Below are 22995 nucleotides of genomic sequence, written 5' to 3'. Positions count from 1 at the left end.
ACCATGTCACAAAGCTCCAATCATTTCAAATTGGTTTCTTGAACATGACAATGAGTTCACTGTACTAAAATGGCCCCCACAGTCACCAGATCTCAACCCAATAGAGCATCTTTGGGATGTGGTGGAACGGGAGCTTCGTGCCCTGGATGTGCATCCCACAAATCTCCATCAACTGCAAGATGCTATCCATCAATATGGGCCAACATTTCTAAAGAATGCTTTCAGCACCTTGTTGAATCAATGCCACGTAGAATTAAGGCAGTTCTAAAGGCGAAAGGGGGTCAAACACAGTATTAGTATGGTGTTCCTTATAATCCTTTAGGTGAGTGTAGTTTCCAGTCTCGTCCAATTGTAAAACATATGTTTAATAGTAAAGGTAAAGGTAATATCCACTTGCTGTACTGCAGTGCAGTAGTCATTGAGTATTGTATTAATGTGTAGTATTACAGTACTGTACTTTTATGAGAGTAGCTTTCTTTCTTTCTTTCTTTCTTCATTTTCTCATTTTCCAAGTCAGGACGATGGATGCTGCTGTGAACCTGCTCCACTTCGGTTGTACTCTCTGCCCAGCTTCCCTCGTTGTGGCCTAAATCTCATCAAAGATTATGGCTCTCCTTCGTCTTGCTCTTCCACATCCTCATCCTCCTCTCTCTCTCCCATGAAGGCATATAATGCTCCAAAACAGACAATCTCACCTGTTGAACAAATGTGAAACATGTGTTTGCAGTGTGTGGATGGCATGAAATTTAAGTTTGGCATTTGCAATAGCAGCCTTGAAAACACAAGATTTTATCATGAAGATTCTGCCAAATTTACACAGTCCACCACGCATATAGTGTGGTGATGCAGTCCCACGATGTGACCACTGGAGGGCACAGAACAACCGTCAGACCCTCTAGTTGTTAGGGCAGAGACAAAAGCATACCAAACAATTCTGGTGAAACCTTTTTGTGTTTTTTTAAATGTTCTGTCCACAGCTAAGTATGTAAATGAAGGTGAATAAAACAAAAGTAGCTTTTTTTGCAGGGCTATTTTAATACAGTACATAGTGCAGGTGAATATATTGTTTTACAACATATAACAAGTAAATAATTAGTAGATATTAACATTAGCCTAACATATGACTACCTCTTTGTAGTAGTATTAATAATCATCATCTTCATCAGATGTAATGATGTGCTGTGCCAAAGACAGTTATTTTTTTTTAAATTGATTTATATTTCTCATACATACATCCCATTTTTACATACACCCTCCCAGGACTGCTGCAGAAATATCCCCTGTATTCATTTAACAAATCCAATGTTCTTCTGATTTGAATTTAACAGAAAACATTAATGTCCTTACATCAACAGTATTTAAAACAGGCTCCTATATTTCAAAGTGAAACAGGCCCTATTATATCTGGTTCATTTAAAATCTTTATTTAAAACAGTAAATGTAACTTTAAATCTGAGTCTTGATTTTTTGTACCCACCAAACTGTAAAAGATAGAACCTTTGTATAATCTGAGTCTTTTTATTTTATTTTACGTGTGTGTGGACAAAAAGGCGTCAATTTGCATGTTATGAGATACATTTATATTCAACTTTGTCCAGTTTTTAATTTTTCAATTACTATACACTAATTTAAACATGGTTGACTGTTAAGCCTAATTACTTAAATGTTTGCTTTGCAGCATAAAGGGAACAACAAACTGCTTCTCCTTTTACAACTTTTTTGTAATAGGAGAAAAAAATGTGCACCTTGAACCTTGTGCTTTAAATCAAAACAAACAGCATAATTTCTATTTACCAGACTGAAGCTCCACATACACTGATGGAAAATCATGATTAACTGTCACATTTACAGAGGAAACGATTAATTTAGCGGTATCTTATTAATACATTTATGCACAAGATTCTTATTGTAGGCTACTGAACAACAAAACAAGAAATCTTAATTTACAATCCTGAGTAACTTTTATTTTATAGGTGAAAAAGTGAATTTAAAGAATATTTTTAATAAGTTGTGCTTAATAATCTTTCTGTCATTCAAATGTTTTCAAAAAGTTATGGGGACATGACACCTATGCATCTACTGTTAAAAACTACAAGTCCCAGCGGCAGCCCTGGACTTTGCGTCACCGGAAGTTATCAATTTTGGTATAAAGCCATTTCCGCGTCCTCTGCGGGTCCTTTCCTGTCTACGGCCTATCGGAAGATGGCGGTGCAAATCTCCAAGAAGAGGAAGGTTAGCGCTGTTTTAACGCCGTTTTACTCACACAGACAGGGGTTTATGTAAAAATGGGGTCATACTGATTAGAGTACAAGCGTTTCGTGTTCGTCCCGGTGTTAATCGAGCTTGTCCACCAACAATCCGGAGAGGATTAATCCAGATGCTGTCGGCGCTGCGTCCTCCTCATTTAGGAAGCTAACATGGCCCCACAGCAACCGAGCATGGGTTATAAACCGGGACCCACAAACATACCGTGCCCCGCACTCAGTTAAAACTCAGTCTGGGTGTCTGCAGGGGAAATTTTACTTACAACCTTGCGAAATATATTTGTAGTTTTAGGTCTACTAATGTGAGTTAGCGACCCGGCGAGTGAGCGTTAGCTTCATCATAGTGAAATACACCGAAAGGAAGTTAGCAAAACTCACCATGTACCAGCAAATATTAGGAAGTTTTATTAATAACAATCAAGTAAATGTTGACTTAAAAACGTCTAATGGCTGCAAAGGGTACTTTAGTTTTTAAATGGCCGCAAACGACTGAGAGAAGCATCGTGTTTGTGGTTACGTTAAAGTAACGTTAGCGTTAAAATGCTCGTTAGATCTGACATGCGGCTCCAGTGTTTTGGAGATGTCTCTTTTTATATGTTAAGCAAACTCCCTTGTCTCAAGAGAAATTGTCAGTTATTGTGTCCTACTGCTGAACAAGTACCACAATCCAAACTGCCTGGCTTCTCAATGTGAATCTAAATGTGCACATATAATCATTATAATTTAACTGCTGCATCTTTTCTGTCTGTGGACCAACTCTGAAGTCTGTTTCTACAGCGTTGAGTAGACCTGAATTTAAAAAAAGACACAGGCAGTGTATTAGTGTTGGAGTTGTCCTAAGAAATGACTCCGGCACCTGCAACTCATTCATTCCCTTTATTAATTCTTATTCCACTACTGGCTGAATCGTTGTAATAAATCTTTACTCTCTGTAAGTTCGTGCTGTGAGAATGTTTTTTGCATCCCAGTGATGGTTTTATCACAGGTAAGCTGACCCTGTCCTCTTGTCCTCAGTTCGTCTCAGACGGTATCTTCAAGGCCGAGCTGAACGAGTTTCTGACTCGCGAGCTCGCTGAGGATGGCTACTCCGGTGTGGAGGTGCGCGTGACTCCAACCAGGACCGAGATCATCATCCTGGCCACAAGGTGAGTGTCCAGGCTTCATTAATATAGGTGCAGCATCACTTTAGGGAGATGATTAGCGAGTTTTGTTAGGGGTGGGAATTACCAAAGGCTCCACAATACTTATGTGCATGTACAATTTATATAATAAAAAAACTGGTACTTGACATCCGTGTATTGATACTATACTGCCATGGAAAATATTGCAATACTATGCTGTATCGATATCCCCCCACTACCCCCAGTGTCTGTTTAGTGCTTAATATTTGGCTGTAATATTCAGAAGTGTAACAAAACTGAACTTTGAGCCTGACAGTGAGCTTTTTATTTGCTACTGTAATGTGTAGTATATGTGGTACAGTGTAACCTAAACGTCTTAAACTGTCTTTAGGACCCAGAATGTTCTTGGGGAGAAGGGCCGTCGGATCAGAGAGCTGACCGCTGTGGTCCAGAAGAGGTTTGGCTTCCCCGAGGGCAGCGTGGAGGTAAGCAATAAAGGACTCATCTTTTAATGCAGAGGGAAAAACAGTTTTGTGGTCATGATAGTATTTTTTAACACGCACTTGTTTGTTGTGCTGCAGGATTACAGAAATAAAATAATAAAGTTTGTGTATTGTAAAATAAACTGTTGCAGACAATGTACAAAACCTGACTAACGGTCTTTTACGGAAGTCAGAAGGATTCAGAATCTCGATTGTCCTCCCTTCAGTGATGATACGATGACGGGACAGAACAGGATTCAGTCTGGTTCTGCAGGTTACTAGTTCAGGTCCACGTTCTGTGGTTCTGCTCCAGTTCCTCAGATCAGGGAGTCCTTTCGCATGAAGACACCGAGGCATTTGTCTGAGAAGGGTCGAGGAATCGGTGTTTACAAAAAGGCAGAGCCAAGACCGAGATCAAACACATCTGACTGTAGTAATGAGATATTCTGAGGATGCAATTGAAGTCTTGGTAACAGCAAATTCACGTTAGGCGTTCAGAAATCCTGGCTGTACAAAGCCTTATTAAAATGTCTGCATTTAATCAAATTTTATGAAAAAATACTTGGACTCACGGAGATATTGTCGCCCTGACCTGTAGTTTGGCAGCAGGCAGGATTTTTGTCTGAACTGTCTATTCTTTTTTTTTTTTTAGCTGTATGCTGAGAAAGTTGCCACTCGTGGTCTGTGTGCCATCGCTCAGGCAGAGTCTCTGCGCTACAAGCTGCTGGGAGGCCTGGCTGTCCGTAGGTAAGCAGCGCTCTACAAAAACTGGTAGGATTTACTGTCACAAATAATTCAACATGTCGCCCACCTACTCTGGCTTTATTGGTGCCGATGATCTTTATCTCAAAGATGATGTGCAACATAAAGAAATCTCCACTTTAAATGTGTAACTTACCTTGAAGGTTCAGTGTACCTTCACTTTAAGGGTCAGATACAAAAACAAACTTTGTGTTTTAAAGCTGTTTAAAAATGCAGCTACACGTCAGGGTTTAGGCAGCTAAGGACTGTGATCCTGTGGTTAGTTTACTTGTGTTCTCCGTTAAGTTGCTGATGCTGGTGGAGATTGTTGGTGAAATTAACATGAAGCAGCTTAAACAGACTGAGCAGTACAGTTTTTGCCACCATGGTAGTGAAGTGGATATTTAAAGGAGTGATAATTTGATTAATTTAGTACATAGCCCTGAAAAGCAGAAAGCATGAGCTGAGATGTTTCTGCAGAAGTTCTTTAACGATGGTGTCGGAAATGTCAAGTGGAGATGCCAACAAAAACTGGCTTCTGTTGTTAGGAGCCTTCTCAGGAAGTGTCTGTTCGGTGAGTTTTTGTCCCTTCAGTGATGATACGATGACGAGTCGGAGCAGGGCTCAGTCTGGTTCTGGTGGTTACTGGTGCAGATTCACGTTCTGTGGTTCTGCTCCAGTCCCCCAGAGCAGAGAGTCCTCAGGTGAAGACATCGAGGCATTTGTCTGAGAAGGGTTGAAGCAGCGCACCGGATTAAAGTTTTGTAGTCTTTGTAAGGGCCTGTCAGTAACATGGCGTTTTCTATACAAAGCTAAATTCTACCCAAACAACTAAAGCTTATAATTAATACAGGATATTACTGGATTTAGCTGAATTTATTAATTACAGTTCAGGGCTCAACGTTAAACTTTTTTGCCCACCGGGCCAGTGGGTTTGAAACTTACTGGCCCAAAGACAGTTTTTACTGTCCCTCCCTCCAGAAGTGTTTAATCGTTTATTAAACACATCCTGGATATAAAAAAAAAACTAAACAAAAATGAAATCACAGTTAAAATGATAACCTGTCAATCACAAGGTAGTCCCGTCCAAAAGCATACGCTGCATTATTGTCTATTTTCCCCTAAATAGGACCATAACATACTAAATGAACATCGTGCTGTGTTGAAGACTTGAAACTAGCGACTGAGACTATAAACTCATTTAAAAGTGTTTACTGAGGGAATAAATCAGCTGAGAAGAATCAACATTTTCCATTATTTCTAAAGGAACTCGCCCCCTGCTGGCCGTTAGAGAACGCAGGTTTAAGTTAGAGAAATAACATTTGACAACCTCTCGTCACGTAACTACAACTCTGGATTGAACATCGGTGCGCACCAAGAGCTGCAAAACAACTGCAGGATGTTGAGTTTCATTAAATTTTTTATTGGCCATCGGGCCACCGTTATTGTCGAGCCCTGCAGTTTAATTACATAACTATATATTCCCAGTATCTACAGCAGACACTGTCCTCACCAGAGAAACTGCAATATAGGTTGTGCAGCACGTTATTATGACCCATATTTAGTTATTGTGGTTGCAGCCTGCAGTGGTCGTAGAGCGGTAGCAAAGTCGGGTGACGGATTGTGAGTAAGCAGAAAGTCAGAAAAGAGGCAGGATGCATCAAACCTGACCTTCACTCAGGATAGCCGTGTTTAAGTCCCATGTGAAACAAAGTTAGCTTTGAGGTATTTAGAATCTAAACTTGGCGTTGCTGACTTCGTAACTTACGTAATTTACTTACTTTAACCCAAACCACAACGTTTTCCTAAACCTAACAAAGTAGTTTTTGATGCCTAAACCTAACCAAACTGCGACTTATTCACGATAACCACCTGTTTAATGGCATGTGGCGTAGGTGAAGTGGCCTACGTCACGCAGTTAACGCTCATGTATCGTTTTGGAAGGCATTGATGAACGCCACCAGTAGGGGCACTAATTTAGGAAATGTTTGTGTTTTGGGAGGCATGGATAAAACGACCTACGCTGTCGTTGGGTAGGAGGACGTGTTGATACAGCCATAATTCCTTGTTTAGTTTAAACCCAGCTTAAACTGCAGTTTTCCATCACTGTAGTAAATGTTAGTTCTTGGATTCTTGTGTTTTTGTTTTTTTTCCACACAGCAAAGAGGAGAACCAACTGTAGGTCTTTGTAAACGCTTGTGTGTTGACACTATTCTTGCCCTCCCCTCTTTCAGGGCATGCTATGGTGTTCTGAGGTTCATCATGGAGAGCGGCGCCAAGGGCTGCGAGGTGGTTGTGTCCGGCAAGCTGAGGGGTCAGAGGGCCAAGTCCATGAAGTTTGTGGATGGCCTGATGATCCACAGCGGAGACCCCGTCAACTACTACGTCGACACAGCAGTCCGCCACGTCCTGCTGAGGCAGGGTGAGTACAGCTCGACCGGACACGCCACAGCAACCTTCTGCTAGTTGTCATTTGATCTTTTAACACCTGTGCCACTATCAAAACCTGGTTATTGGTACTGAAACCAAACCTCGTTATACATTACAGTCCTCGGGAGGAGGGTGCATTTTTATTGTGGCTCTGAACTTCATAGTTTTTGTTTCTGTTGGTGCTGATACATGTTTATTGACACGCTTGTTGGTCACCATCAGGTGTGCTTGGCATCAAGGTCAAGATCATGCTGCCCTGGGATCCCAGCGGTAAGATTGGCCCCAAGAAGCCCCTGCCCGACCACGTCAGCATTGTGGAGCCCAAGGAGGAGCACCTGCCCACCACACCCATTTCTGAGCAGAAGGGGGCCAAGCCAGAGGTGCCCGCCATGCCCCAGGGAACCCCCGTACCCACCGCATAAAAGGGTAAGACTGGGCTCATGATGTGAAGAGGCAGTAACTCGTTAAATGTAATGTGTAATACTCGAGTACGCGCTGTAGGCCTCGACAGTGATGTACGCTTTTTAGGTGAACAAATTAGGGTCAATCTGTCCTCCTTAATTTATCCCTGATAAATAAAGACAAATTATAGTCTCGGGTTTTTGTCCCTTCAGTGATGATACGATGACGAGTCGGAGCAGGGCTCAGTCTGGTTCTGGTGGTTACTGGTTCAGATTCACGTTCTGTGGTTCAGTTCCAGTCCCCCAGAGCAGGGAGTCCTCAGGTGAAGACATCGAGGCATTTGTCTGAGAAGGGTTGAAGCAGTTAACGTTGACTCCTTAATTATGGTTCGTGAATACAATTGCGACAAACTGACCAAAGCAAGATAGCTCAAGTACAAATACAGCTGAACTGAAGCTTAAAATTAATTCCTACTTTCACAGGATTTACTTGAAATGTTTTAATATACTTGAAATTGCCAGTTTTAACAAACATGTTTTAACCTAAGATTGCTTTAAATCTAAAGTAAGCTGTATGATTTGAACCGGCTCACGATCAGTCATAACCTGTTCACAAAGTGGTTGACTAATCAGATTTACTGAAATGTTTTTTTTGTGTTTTTTACAGGTTTTGAAATGTTCCACCAGATGGAAGCAAGATCCTAATTTTTGTGTACAAAAACAATAAAATCTGGAAAATACACTTGACATGTTGTGGTCACATTTGTTTCATGTAGTCTTAAGAACCCAAGAAAAGTCAAAGAATTTCAAACTTTGCTAGTCAAGTAGATAATTAAAAGTCAAGCTCATCTTTCAGTACATTAAAATAGACAAACAAATATCTGAGCAAACAGAAAGCTAAACTGTCACCAGGCTGACAAACGAGGTTTTGCATGGTAGAAAGAAATTGACTCAGGTTTCACTTCAAATGTCAGTTCATTAGGTTTTCTGTGCATTAAATTGAATTGAATTGAATTATTTCATTTGCCATGCATGAATATTTGCTTATGCATCGCTTTCAAGATCCCATCACAGCATCTCAATGGGGTTGAGGTCTCAAGCCCAAATGATCACCCCTCTGCTTCCATGCTTGATGGTCAGTATGAGGTATTTGCAGAGATATGCGGTTTGGTTTTTGCTAAACATCTCCACTCTGGTCTCACCAGTCCAAAAGGATGTTGTTGCAGGACTTTTGTGGTTTGTTGAAATGAAATTTTGCAAACCTAAATTGTGCTGCCCTGTTGGAGAGAAGGGGCTTTTCCTAGCCTCCCTTCCATGAAGTCATAGTTAAGTCTTTTTCTAATTGTGCTGAAATGTATTGAACATGTAATGTTTTTACAGAGGCCTGTAGGTCAAGTGATGTAGCTCTTGGATTTTACAATGTCTTATAATTAAACGGATAAATCAAAGAAGGTAAACACAAAGTTTAGGTAATTGCAGAAATATACAATTTACAGGGGTCAAGCAATTTAACAAGTTATTGAGCAGCAATGGAAGTAAATGAAGACTCAAAAATTAATGCAAAAACAAATTTCTACATTTAACACCATAGTACAGCCTGAGTTAATACACCCTCAGAAGCTTTATTTGTGCTATATTGTATATAATACTGAAGAATGACATGGTCCTACAGGGAAAAAATAAACCCTAAACTTCATAATATATTTATTTTAATATCTGAAAATGTCTGTTTTTGTGACGTAACGTTTTGAATTTTGCAGTCTGCTGCTTACTTTTATACCATTTAAGGTTTTTCAGTGGACAAGAAGTTATTGGATTTCAATACAAACAATAAAAATGTGGGAAACTTTTGACCGGTAGTGTATATAGTTTTTTATTTGTCTCATAACTGGGCATTATGTGCAGTAAAAGGGCGTTAGAGTGGAAGAATTGCAGTTTAAAGTCACGTGATACCTTCCTGATAAGGCGATGTCTCACTCTGTTCCATTTCGTGGTGCTAGAAATGCAGTTTGCATGTGCAGCAGACCAGAGGAAGTTTCCAGGGCAAGATTTTATGAAAGCACCAAAATATTTAATATTAATATATATATATACATATATAAATGTTTTGTAATTTGTTAATGAAGAAACAAATTGTTACATTTTATTAATTGCATTTTCTCCTTGTTTATGGCATTAAAGGCAGGTTAGGCGATTTATTTGTTACATTTGTTGAAAGTTTATTGATAAAATAATCTGGTGGCTGTAAGTTTCTTGGTTGGCCTACCTGCCTGTCTGCCTACCTGTGCATGAACATGTGTGTTGGTAGAAAGGCTCTAAGGGAGTCTGTGGGATTTTTTCAGTTGGATACTTGTTGCCTTTACCCCATAAGTGTACATATAAATACCTTACCATAAAATACAGCATTACAACCAGAGGGAATTGTCAAAAGGAAGATTAAAGATATTTAATAGGCTGCAACATTTTAAATTGTGGGAGGTATAAGTAAATAATTATCAGTCTATATATATATATATGTATATTTATGCTTTCGGTAGATTTGTAAAGCACTCCCATTGTCTGATTAGCATAATCAAACAAATGTTTATGTAACCACAGGCAAGGTGGTGGTGACAGATTAGGGGTGTGAAGATGCACATCAGGGTCATGAACACAAGTCAAGAAGAGATTTTAATACTATTTTATATGAAATATATGAGTGGCGGTTTGGGGGTCCTCCCCCTGAAGATTTTGAGCATTGAACACTTAATTTCCTGCATTCTAGAGACATTTTCTGCACGGATTTATGCTGAAAGTGTCTTTATAGAAAGGGACACACAAAATTCAGGTGAGCGGTGACAATTCAAAATCTATAAATGTAATGGACTATAATACATACAGTAGGCCCAATCAGTAGCTTGTTTCTTTAGCTCAAGTTACTTCTTTTGGACAATACAGATTTGTTTCTTCTATATGTACATTGCATTGCACGTTTTCTTGTTGTGAAAATAAACCTTTCTCAAAGCGTTTTCATTTTTTATCATATCTTGTTGCTTTCAAAAAGTGGTGGGGACATGTCCCCAGCGTCCCCAGTGTAAATGACACCTATAACCCCACGTGATGCTGAGAAGGCCAAGAAAATGGTCATGCATTTCTTTTACAGAGTGACTCATCTTCTCAGCACTAAAGCGTCAGGTCCGGGTTAGGCCACGCCCACTGGCTCCTACCTGTCGAGCAATGTCAAAAATTCCTCGCTCCCACCTGGACAAACACTGAAGCCAAGATGAGTCTGCCGGACTACAAAACACATCAAAAACAGTTGTCCCCCGCAGCTCCGGTAAGAAAAACTTTAAAGTACTTTTAATAATGTCACAGTTTGGATATTTAGCGGAGCAGCGTAACCTGAACAGGTGGATGAAACTTTGCCGTTGGCCTGAATAATGAGCCCATTATTCACTGCAGGTATTTTCTGGGCTTGTTGAAGGCGGTTTTAACAGCTGACATGTTCCACAGGAATTTGTAATCCCACTTCGAGGAAACTCCCGAGTTATGGTTGAGTTAATAAGTTTATGTCTCGTGTCTGGGGATTATAAACTAAGCAGCATAATAAAAAGTACAATGATAGCGGGGTAGAAGTAAAGTATCCTGTCACCAAGTACAAGCTCAAAGTGGATCAAAAGACTAAATGTACTTAGTTACTTTCCAAAGCTGCATGAAGACAACTTGTTTAAAATGTAAACTGAGTTTATTTTATGCTCTTTGTGAGAAGAACAAAGTGCTTTTATGATGCTGCACAGGCCTGTTTGTATTTAGGCCTAATTTATATTAAATTGTTTAATTTGTGAGAATGTATCTGCCTATTATCATCAGATAGATTTAAAAACTCTTAGCAAGCTCTAGCTTTCACAGGATCAGTGCTGTCCCACAATATTATTATTATTAATATTATTTTATTAGCCTATCCAAAAACTACAACATCTGTGTTAATGTACCCACGATGAAATAATGTGTGCTGTGGCTGCTGTTACATGCTATTCCACAAATGGAGTTTATACTTAGTTTATTGTTTACATTCCAGTTTTCAGCCGTTATTAGTACACTTATCAAAAAAGTGTATAAAGTTTTTAACAACATGAAAAGATGTAAAACTCTGTGTATCTGGTTTTGGAGTTTAACATGAACGATTTAGTCCTGTAGATCTGCTGTCACTGCTGCTGGACCTGGGTGTTTCAGGAATAACAGACATGACTGATTTTCTGACAGCAGAGGCATGTGTCTTATCATCCTGAGCAAATCAATTTGTAGGTGACTCATGCTGACGCCCTTCGTGCACAAAGCGTGTGTGTTTTAAAGTATTAAACCCAAACTATTTCAGTATTGACATAACTTTCAGTGACATGAAACAACAAAATGTTTGAAACTTTAGCCTACAAACATTTTATATTTCTACCCACACAATCTGAATAAAACTTGACGAAATTAAATTTCTGTCAATCTACTTTGGCTATAATATATTATCTGTGACCAGATATTATTAACAACACACAGAGCAAGATTTTATTTAAACATTCATCATTTGAATTAAATATAATATCTAAATTATAACCTGAGTGATACTTGATTTAAAGGCCAAGTTTCAAAAGTCTCACAACACATTAGTTGATACCTTCTTTTTTTTTTTCATAAACAAAATCAAACATTTCTGATCTGGTTCACTTACATTTGATTACAAAGATATACAGAGCAGGACAATGGTTAAAATACATACTTGTCAGTGCTCTCTGTTGGACAAACTACTGTATGTAATAGTGACTCTTGTTTCCAAACTACCTTGAACACATCATTGGTATTTCAGCTCAACAATTTTATTAGAGGTGAAACTATTAGTCGCTTAAATTGTTTAGTTTGTGAGACAATTTTCACAATTGATTAATAATTTTTAGGCAACAAAAGTCTTGTTTAGGCTCCTCAAATTTGAACATTTGATTGTTTTCTCAGTCTTCTATAATATTACACTTAAATATCTTCTCAGTATTGCACTGCTAAGCAGAACAGACATTTGAAGACATTAATGTGGGATTTGGAAAATAGTGTTGGGCATTTTCTTTTACTATTTTCTGACATGGACTAAACAATGAATTGAGAAAATAATTAATTATTTAGTTGCAACCCTAAATTTCATATTACCTATCTGTCATATATAATGTCAGTACTGTTATATCTGCAATAAGCTAATGTGTCCTGATATATCGGCCCGGCTCTGATCTAAATGTTTATCTAACTAATAAGCCAACATGACAGACAGCTGCTTGACACACTTCTGAAACCAATACTCAAGGAAGATGACTTCTGGATACTAAACACTTATCTTTACTACAGTATGTCATAAATAGAAGCTGACAGAAGCAAGAGAGTTAAACTCGACTCTGGCCTCATTTATTTTTGAATATATATCTATCAGTATTTACACACACCCAACAGCTGCTCAAACATTCTCTTTTCTTTTTGATTATTTATCTCCATGTTATTTATTTCATGTGCAACTACACATGAAATTTGTGTTGACAGTTATGGTCACATCTCCCACAGGACATGTGAAATCTAAACCGTGACCACTGTAAACGGTCTCCAAAGCAGCAGTGCACACAGAAAGGGAGACAACAGTTTCATATAGCGAGAATAAATTAATAATCTTTCTCCTCAGCACTCTCCTGTTGTGCAGTTAAATGTCGGGGGTCACCTGTTCAGCACCTCTCTGAGCACGCTCAGGAAACACCCCGACTCCAAGCTGGCTGAGCTGTTCAGCGGGCAGCCCAGACTGCACACTGACCCACAGGGACGCTACTTCATCGACCGCGATGGGTCGCACTTTGGAGGTGTCCTCGACTTCCTGAGATCAGACTGGCTGCCCACAGAAAACATCCAGGAGGTTTGAGTCCTGTTTCATTTATAAGTAATCAAACTGCCTCACCTGCATTAAAGAAATCCTGATAGTTTACTGGACTTTTTTCAACAAAACTCCTCCTGGCGCTTCAGAAACAGACGTCATCTACCCGATTGTTTAAATGTATTTTAGTTTTCAATATTGTTATCAGAGTCTGCTGTATGAACCAACGCGCGTGTTTCTGCAGGTTCACCGGGAGGCGGTGTACTACAACATCAAACCGCTGATCAAACGTTTAGAGGAAACTCCTCGGCTGTTCGGAGAACTGGTGGGAAGGCAGCAGTTCCTCTCCAGGGTCCCGCACTACAAAGAAAACATCGAGGTCAGCTACACCCACTGATGTAGCATGAAAGCAAAACGAAAATCCTCTTAATTTCCAAAACCTTGTAACCTATAAAATCACAGCAGCCTCCAGCTTTGATTCTCAGCTCTCATCGTGTGTTTCTTCTTGTCACATCTTTTTACCTTGTTTCTGTCGGCGGCACTCTTTTATGCCAACTGTAAAAGACAAACAAACCAGAGCTCAAGCTAACTACGCAACTGCTCTTCTATTTTCTCCTGACAAATCTCAACCTTAGATGGATTGTTTTCTTCTGGCAAAGTGCTAATAATATCTGCATAAAAATATCTAAGATTGTTACCTTAACTTTAGCCTTTTTCACTACAATAGTAGACTATTCTCATCAACAGATAAGCTTCAATATATTACAACCCCTAAATTACCATTTTATATATATATATATATATATATATATACACCAATACTTCATTATTCAGTCAGATGGTGTTCATGTTACTCGTTTTCTGTTTGGGGAGGGGGATTGTTTGAACTTTTTGTCTTGCCCTAACCTATAGAGAGAGGGGAATTTGTTGACTTATGGGTGGTTATTTCTGTATGTCGACTTACAGAAACCTCTGCAGCACTGCTGATGTCATTCACACTTTTTTTTGTGGTAATTTTATTCAAGCAATGTTTTTGAATGTTCCTATTATGAATCAGCAAACCTGTAGCTCTAAAAAACTCTGAGTGGCTCCGTCGTTATACCACCTATGATGGCAAACAGCAGTTAATTTAGATGACACTTTTATCCAAAGCAACTAACACTCAGGGACACATTGATTGATGTGTTGCAGGGGGGATTAAACCCAGGTCTCTCACACAGGTATGTGTCTTATCCGCTGGTCCATCACCACCCCAAATACCAACTGACAGAAGAAATTAAATGTGTCTGGATCAAAGACAAAATGCCATAAAATGACAAAGTATAATTTAAACAAAATCTTATCATTAAATTATCAACGTGTGTTTTCCTTTGTTAAATGACGCTAAAAAATGCTACTTTGCAGTGGCAAATGGTTCCACTGGCTATGTTCAACTAGCATGCAGCCACAGATTCACAATGTTTCTCCTGTTATCCACAATCCAAGTCATCTATTTGGCTGTTGATGTATGCAGTAATTTGTCTTTTCTTCCAGGTGCTGATCCGTATCGCCAGAGCCGAGGCCATCGCTTCCCGCCACTCCACCATCATGATCTGCGTACTGCGGACGGATGAAGATTTGGGTTTCTATGACAACGCCATCAACTGCCTGGAGGCGGATAAGGAGTCGGTGGTGACGTTCGGACCCTGGAAGGCCATCCCGTCCGTTAAAGACCTGCTGGACTGTGTGAAGATGGACATTGAGAGTCAGGGCTACAGGGTGAGCATCCAGCCGCACGTCATGGAGAAGAGCTTCCTGTCCAGGAGCTACGACTACTTCTACAAAGTCATATTCACCTGGTGGTGATGAGAGGGAGGCTTTTCTCTGCAGACGTGAAAGCTGAACATACTGTTCCCAAAAATAACAGCATATAAATTATCTTTTGTTAAAGACCAAGCTGCTGGGTCTTGATTTTGAACACTAGCCATTTCAGACACAAGGGGTCAGCGAAGCATCTGTACATAATACATTTCAGCGGTTTAAAGCTGGGGCGAGCAATTTATGTTCTAGTTATATATTTTCTTGTATTTGTTGAAATTCTCTTTTCATCCAGACAGCAGTCAATAAACGCAAAACTGAAAAACATCCATAACATGTGGCTGTGGCAGGACTGTCATAAGTACAGCCAATCATTTTTATTCAAGAATAAAACAGTTGGCTGGCCTATTTGCCCGCCTACCTGCGCACTTTACCCGTGCTTTTACTGTACATGAACACGTGTTTTGGGGGACTTTTTTTTTTGGGTTGATATACTTTTAAAATCTAGCTGTCTCGTGCTAGTTTTTCCAACATTGCCTACCCCAGCTTTACGATAAAGTGACGGGCCCACGTAAGTATTGATGTATCCCTACTGTCTCACGACAACGACCTTTATCTTAATCTGTTGATTTTGGGGGCTTATAAATATAAATATTATTTCATATCCTGTAGATCAGGAAATCAGTGTCAGTGTAATCATGTTTAACTGCTGCAAAATCTTAATAAACAGCAACCCAGTTACTTTATTATTTTTTTGCACTCTAAATTTCGAAGCAAGTTGTTTAATCAGGCAACTTTTGTGCACCAGCTACTTATGTTATGAGTTGATGCAACAGGTTTGGTGTGAAATACGTTCTATATAATGTATTGTACCAGGGGGAATTCAGTCGCTGAGGAAAACACTGCGTCATACACACAACAGTGGGCAATCCACGGCCCAGATTAAAAGAAACAAGAAGGTCAGAAAGCGCAAACGCTGTCAACAGTAAGCCGAGCGGCGGCCCCAGTGTTCACCACAAAGCAGAACAGGGTATAAAACATCACCTCCATGTCAAACCACTTCCTTCATGACTAGTGTGTGAAAAAAACAACAGTAAACAGTGGGTACAAATATTGTCTTGTAGTAGAAAAGCCAGAGATTAGATTAGTCTGTGGTTACATCCATCAAGTATTCTGCTGGTTTGTCCTTATCTGCCAGCCTCCCACCTACTCTATTTGTGTTTGGATGAGAGCGAAGTCTGAAAATAAATTTAGCAACGTGTTGAAATAATCTAAATTTAAAGTTCATTGGACAGTTTTTGTATTCAGTAGACTATATAACTAATATTTTTATGTTAAAAAGATAAAATTAGAAGTCATTTGCTCCTGAATTTCAATCTTGGATATCGTAAGAAAGTGTCTGGACTGCGTTTAGAGCATTTAAATGGGACACTGAAACTGACAACTGAAAACCAGAGGGACAACTTTACGGGGTTAGCAGCAATGTGACTCATCAACTCAATGCGACGGAAAACATTATTAATTTAATCAAAACGTTTATAAGTGATTATGTAAAAAAGACAATTTCACTGTAGACCTTCTCAGCTGGAAGCTTGAGGCTTTGCCTTCTGAGGTCTAATTAAGGGCTCACCACTTTTTCTTTTTGAAAAACAAATTCTTGTTTGGGGTCTCATCTTTTATGTGACAGTGCTTATGTGAGAAAACTGAATGCTGCAGGAATTTTTCCTTTCAAGGAGCAATCAGTGTCAGTCTTGGTCTGTCAGCTCACCCATTTGGTCCTCACTGAACAACTATTGGATGTTTTTGCCATGTTTTGGGGTTTTTGTTTTTATTTTCAACAGTACAGTGGTTTCAAAATGAACAAAAAACAGTTTGGGAAGATTTGAAAGATAAGTTTGGGTCTCCACCAAAACACCGGGGCCAAAGTGATATGTGCCTTCCTTTTTTCAAAGAAATGGCAGGTGTGGACATGCAACCTCTACAGTATTTTCACCACAGTGTGTCACAATCACACTTCCTCTTAACACCCCCATATAGAGAAAAGTTGCACACTGTTGCATTTCTCATCTTGGATCCAATTACAAGAAAAGTGACACTGATTAAAAAAACAGGTCACAAGCCAGATGGTTTTATCTTTGTATAATTTGAGGCATTTCTCCCAGCATCCTCAGCAGGCTCTGAGTTCACTTAGCTGACGTTGGTGTTTTGGTGGTGTTTGTTCTTATAATTATTGTTTTAAAAAGATTTTTGGCATCTTTAACCCTTTATTAGAGTCAACAGTACTGATATGACCCCAAATGATGGGACAGAGAGATTAGACAAAGGTATCTCACTGGATTCAAACCTAGGATGACTGGCGCCTTAACCCCCTGTTCAACAGAACACAAAATCAAAATAACATCCAGTGACAAAAACACTATTTTAATTATTCATAAGATGGTAGTGGGTCGTCTGAATTAACTAAATTTGTTCTGGAGACTGAAACTGCAAATACCAGTTCATGTTGTCTGGTGTTGAGAGTGTTTGTGTATTATTAATTCTTACAAAAAGGTATCAGTAGAATGAAATTACTGTCGGTTTTCAGTGTTGTAGAAGTGAGTCTCAGTATGAGAACAAGGTGGGGGACCTTTTTGTTTTGTTTGTTTGTTTTAACAGCAGACTAGAAAACAAACTTTCCACATCCCAAGGAATCACAAGACTAGTAAAGTGTCATACAAGCATTTCAAAGGAAAAACTAAAGGAACAATTTCCATTTCATGTTTTTTTTTTTTTTATGTAAAATTAAGGTAGCAGGTTTTGTAATATAATGTAAAATAAAGTAGAAGCAGTACATTATTGTTCACTTGTAGTGGTTTGATGCAATAATCTCAAAGCTCAAGGTTTTTCCAGCACTTTCAACTGCATTTAATGATGATCTCCAGCTGCTGAAAGCTGTTAAGTGGATTGTAGATTATTTTGTCAAACTACTGTTTTTGAGGACAACAATGAACTTTCACGCATTACGAAGTGAAAGTGGTGTATTCATGATTGAATCATTTGCTAATGAATGTAATATTTTTGCATTTCCAAACAGCAGCTCATCACTCTGTATGTGTGCATCCTTTAACGAGCTACACGCGCTTCATGCTGTATTTTAGCGGGACATCATATGTGGCATTGTCTAATTACATGACACTGACTATTAAAATGATGTTCGATATTCGTGTCCCTCATGAAAGATGTGTGTGTGTCCTGCTAAGCTCATTGTAACACAGGAAATGAAGACGGTCTTCTAGAAAGAGCAGCAGCAGCAGAAGCAGCAGAGAGACGAACAGAGCTGCTGTCGAGATGAAAACACAAATGATGAGAGTGCTGCTGCTCAGCAGTTTGCTTCTAACAGGTATGTTGATTTTGCAGCATTAAGATTGAATTTGGAACTCAAAGACATGTAGACGGCAGGGTCACATAAGATGCATAACAAGCTGTTAATGTAAAATTTTAATCTTAAAAGTACGACTATAGCTGTCAAATAAATGTAGTGGAGTAAAAAAAAAAAAAAACAGCTGAAATGTTTTGAAGAAGTATAAAGCAGCATAAAGTATGCATAAATGTTCTTGGTTTCTTTATACTAATGGATTTGGTTGTGTTTCCATGTCTGATATTTGGTCCCATTCAATTTTTCTTTTGTAGCACATTCTATAATTAATCAAATCTGCCTCTGTGAATATATCTCTCATAATCACATATTATCTAGTTGAAAAAATGGCAATTATATAAACACAAATAAATCCCAGTGGGGTATTAAAACTCTTGTTGTGTGGGCTTTACCTCAAGATTATTGAACAGTGTTACATGTAGCTTTACTTCTATGTCTGTGTAGTTAGTTTTACCCCTTCAAGCCTCTAAAAAATGCGTCAAATGAAACTGTCTGAGAAGAGAAAATATATAGGCTAACTCTTTGCAACAACTTCCAGACATGCACAATGTGACGAGCAGCGGCCGCTAGTAGCCTTGTCATTGCTTTGTATTAAAGGTCACAAGCTAATGTAAAAACATTAGTAGTGTCACAACGTGCAAAAGAGCACAGATTTCCATGTAATACTGGTCATCTTCTGGTGATGAATCTGGTTGGGGTTTATTTAAATTAGAAAAATTTAAAGAGAGAGAGTCACTTTTCTGTGATGCTGACAGAGACTTTTGTGTTTCCAGGTGTGATGTGTGTAAAAAACGCTGTGTTTGTGTACAGCAAACTTGGAGGTGACGCCCTCCTGCCATGTAACGACCTTGTTTCACGAGACTGCTCCCTCATCTCCTGGACCTTCTACAAAGGCGGCGATGTGCGGTACACTGAGGAGGTCAGCGGGGGGAAGGTGAGAGCGGACTCAGACAAATCCAGCCGCCTGTCCATCACATCCAACTGCTCCCTCAGCCTCCGTGACCTCAGGGTCGACGACGCCGGCTCCTATCTCTGTCTGTGGGATGGTAAACGCCTCACTGATGTTTACCTCTCTCTCCTCACCATCACTTCACTTTCCACCATCACTGATCTGCAGCCTGGAGGACACCTCACCCTGAGCTGCATCTTGTTCACCTACTATGATGCAGGGAGCTGCAGGAAGTACTCCAGCATGTTCAACCTCAGCTGGGTGGCTGAGGATGGTTCTGTGCTGCCCAAAGACAGCAGGTATAGAGATGACCACGCCCAACACCCTCAATTCAGTTAATGCAAGGAAAAATAACAGGTTAAAACAATCCTATAACTTAAATCATACCAATGGAAAAGTCAGATAATATTCCACCCAAAAACAATATATGTTATTTACTTATCAGTGTGTTAGCCTAATGTATAACAAACCAACGCAATTATACCTGATAACATTAATAACATGAACATCCTGTTTTAAGAGACGGAGCTAAAGACAACAAGAAGCGGCGAAAAGTGCTGATAGATCTTAGGGTAGGATGGAGATTATACCAATCACATGCTGCTTTATAATAAAATGATCCTGCTTCAGTAAAAGTTCTTGGTGCAATAAAAAAAGGGATGTTGCATCTGTCTGAGTGGATATGGAACTGTACAAGGAACTAAAAAGTGTTTCAAGTATGGAGGACAGTTAAAGAAAACACATTTGCTTTGGGCTGAAAACCAGTTAAGCGACTCACACATAGAGCGGTGATGAGTGTTAAATGGACACCTCATGACAAATCTACAAAGACAATTAAAAACAACATTAAGAGGCTTGAGATTGGTGTTAGTGGTATTCATATAGATAATGTCAAAGATGGATGGGTCAATCGAGTGCAGTGCTTGCAGCGGTTTGGTTGGGTGGCCGGAAGATGCATTGCAGCATTTGGTGTTCAGTCTCGAGTGTGTGTCACGTCACTGTTTTGGCCCCAGTGCAAGCGCAAGCGGCAGGATGCTGACTGCAGTTCAGTTTACGGCCACCGGTGTCATAAATAACAAGGGTTTTCTGAAAGTTACACATAGAAGCTTTAACAGATATTTTTTATTTTAAAAAGTTACTAAATTAACATCACAATAGAAAGAAAAACAGCTTAATACCCTATATTAAACAGTAATTAATACCCTTGTATTGAAGCCCATTTCTGACAGAAAAAAGGAAATAAACAAGTAAAAAGTTAGGATCAATATTCTATTCTATCCAAAAAATATATTTCTACTATTTTCCAGGTGGAAATTGACTTCCATACGTTATTAAGCACAAAACTGTATTTAATTATCAGTTAGACTGATATTATTCTTAATTTTTCTTATTGTCAACAACTCCCATAAATGAGCCAAAACCAACAATGTTGTTAGTCCGACTCAAGTCCAGTTGTTCTTACTGAAGACGCAAATCTCTAAAGACGACTTACAAATGCATAGTTTAATTTTTTTTGAAAGGCTCAGTAATTTCCTAAAACAGCTGACCACTAATTTCTTCAATAAGGAAATAGAGGAGGAATCTTGTGGTGCTCTAGTCAGTGTGCAGCAGGACTTTGTATGTGGGGCTGAGTCAGAATAAACTAAAGGAAGGAAGTTGTGTTCAAGAAACAAAGTGAGGCTCACTGATGTGTTTTGTAAGTTTATGGACAACAACGGAGCTCTATGGCTCAGAGGAAGAAGAAGTATCATGCTTTGAATACAGACACAATACCTGTTGTAAATTCACTGTTTGGATTGGGAATTTGTTAACAATAAGAAAATAACTCAAAAACAGCAACGTAGTACTGATGAATAACAGCTGCGTCATGTTTCTCTGACGCCCTCTTCTCTGTGCAGGGACGAGCTGATTGGGGGCACTCGCTGCAACACCACCCTGGTCACAAAGCTCCAGAGGGAAGACAAGAACAGGAAGTTGAGGTGTCAAGTGACGACCACAGAAAACAGCAGGGTGGCGTTTCTGGACTTCACGGCAGCCTTTTTGTTTGAAAATCATCCCACTGCCCAGAATCTGACTAATTCAGCCACCATGGGGTGTCCAGTAGAACTGCCCATCAGCCGCATCATGCTCTGTGTGGCTCTGCCAGTCATGGTGATCATAGTGGGATTCTTCACAAGGAGAGGAGGCCGTAAGAGGACCAAAGCATTTGCAGCTGGAATAGAGCTTCAGGAAATGAATTGACTGTTCAAGCATGATTTCTCTCCATTTTCAAGCCCCAAATCTCATCCCAGACATTTGCCATGTTACAGACGTTTTGTGCGTTACAATTGAGATTTTGGCTTTTTAGATTTTAGGCTAGACATCTGTAAAGAGTGCCAGTTGTAAAGCGAAAACTTCACAAACAAATTGTTTATCAAACTCAAAAATCTAAAACAACGTTGGGTGACGATTGAAATGAACCATAAAGATAAATATCAAGAAAAATAAACTCCTGCACATTGGCTTTTCTTCATAACTGCATGATTTCTTGTTATAAAATTCTTCAGGCAACAAATACAGTTTCATCGAGCTTAATATGTCAGTTTGCAAATGTATATCATGTATTTCACAAAGAAACTGGAAAAATCTGAACAGAAGTGAAAAAAGAAAGAGGTAAAGTAATTTAATGCAAAAAATATAATTCAATTTCGAATTCAAGTTTCACAATCATATCCAAATCTCATTTATTGTTGTTTTTTTGGCATTGAACAGCTTCCCCTCTTCTGTGTATAATTTATTAAGAATGTATTTAAGAAGTCATTGAAATTTCACAGGAGCTACAGACTTTATTAAACAAGCAGCTGTTGTTTCTAAAGTACAGGCAGAGTTGCTGGTAGTTATTTAATAGAAGTAGCATTAGCTGTAGTCGTAGTTGGACAACTGTTAGTATTAGCAGTGTAGATCTCTGTAGCTTAAATGTTGGTGGTGTAATAGGTAAAGCCAGATAAAAGGAGCAGCTCTCCCTCAGGAACTCCTTTGAGCACATCAGCTGCTGCAGTGGATGTTCGCTCAAGTCTTCGTGACACTGCTTCTGTCATAGAAGTCAAACTGTGAAGTGTCGTGTTTAGAAAGCAACAGTATTATGAGCGGGGGAGGAAAAAGAATGACTTTATGAATAAATATGTCATAATGTCAGTTACAGTTGTGTGTATTTGAATCATCTGTATTCTCTAAAAAAGTGCATTAAATTTACCACAAAAACATCTACAGCATTTTTTTTCACATACTTGTCCTTACATTGTTGTCTTAATCCAGTGCATTACAAAATGGTCTAAATAAATTAATATAATAACTAAAGCTGAAACAAGCCAAAACTTTGATAACTGATTAATTGTTAACCTCGTTTTTTTTCATGCAAAACACCCAACCAATCAATAGTTGCAACCTCTCTATGAGGATTTGCTGATGTTCTCTGTTTTATTCCACATTGTGGACTGGATGTCTTTAGATTGTGGACTGCGCTTGGACAAAAAAAAATCTTCTAAAAAAA

At 39.1% G+C, this 22995-nt stretch overlaps 3 protein-coding genes and 3 non-coding genes across 6 annotated transcripts; all 6 read left to right on the top strand.

The window, feature by feature from the left end:
* The first annotated feature begins 2139 nt into the window (after nt 1-2139).
* On the top strand, nt 2140-8186 carry rps3 (ribosomal protein S3). The gene is made up of 7 exons (XM_038693732.1): nt 2140-2232; nt 3279-3409; nt 3777-3870; nt 4520-4614; nt 6843-7030; nt 7261-7464; nt 8107-8186. The coding sequence occupies exons 1-6, from the start codon at nt 2203-2205 to the stop codon at nt 7458-7460; spliced, it is 738 nt and encodes a 245-aa protein (XP_038549660.1). The 5' UTR covers nt 2140-2202; the 3' UTR covers nt 7461-7464; nt 8107-8186.
* On the top strand, nt 4089-4237 carry LOC119883634. The gene has a single exon (XR_005440706.1). It is a non-coding gene; the product is annotated as a small nucleolar RNA SNORD15 (small nucleolar RNA).
* On the top strand, nt 5197-5343 carry LOC119883636. The gene has a single exon (XR_005440708.1). It is a non-coding gene; the product is annotated as a small nucleolar RNA SNORD15 (small nucleolar RNA).
* Nucleotides 7647-7793, top strand: LOC119883635. Its single transcript, XR_005440707.1, has one exon. It is a non-coding gene; the product is annotated as a small nucleolar RNA SNORD15 (small nucleolar RNA).
* A 2428-nt stretch (nt 8187-10614) lies between the features above and the next one.
* Nucleotides 10615-15533, top strand: kctd14 (potassium channel tetramerization domain containing 14). Its single transcript, XM_038693997.1, has 4 exons — nt 10615-10755; nt 13123-13347; nt 13550-13684; nt 14839-15533. The coding sequence occupies exons 1-4, from the start codon at nt 10702-10704 to the stop codon at nt 15148-15150; spliced, it is 726 nt and encodes a 241-aa protein (XP_038549925.1). The 5' UTR covers nt 10615-10701; the 3' UTR covers nt 15151-15533.
* Nucleotides 15534-15986: 453 nt separating this feature from the next.
* LOC119883372 lies at nt 15987-22706 on the top strand. Its single transcript, XM_038693996.1, has 3 exons — nt 15987-18481; nt 19291-19765; nt 21365-22706. Exons 1-3 carry the CDS (start codon nt 18430-18432, stop codon nt 21705-21707), a joined length of 870 nt encoding a protein of 289 aa, XP_038549924.1. The 5' UTR covers nt 15987-18429; the 3' UTR covers nt 21708-22706.
* The last annotated feature ends 289 nt before the right edge of the window (nt 22707-22995 follow it).

This window comes from Micropterus salmoides, unplaced genomic scaffold (assembly GCF_014851395.1).
Source record: "Micropterus salmoides isolate LMB-PRFRI ecotype aquatic unplaced genomic scaffold, ASM1485139v1 Ms_hic_scaffold_3, whole genome shotgun sequence".
Lineage (NCBI taxonomy): Eukaryota > Metazoa > Chordata > Actinopteri > Centrarchiformes > Centrarchidae > Micropterus > Micropterus salmoides.
This window is presented reverse-complemented; position numbering and strand designations above follow the sequence as displayed.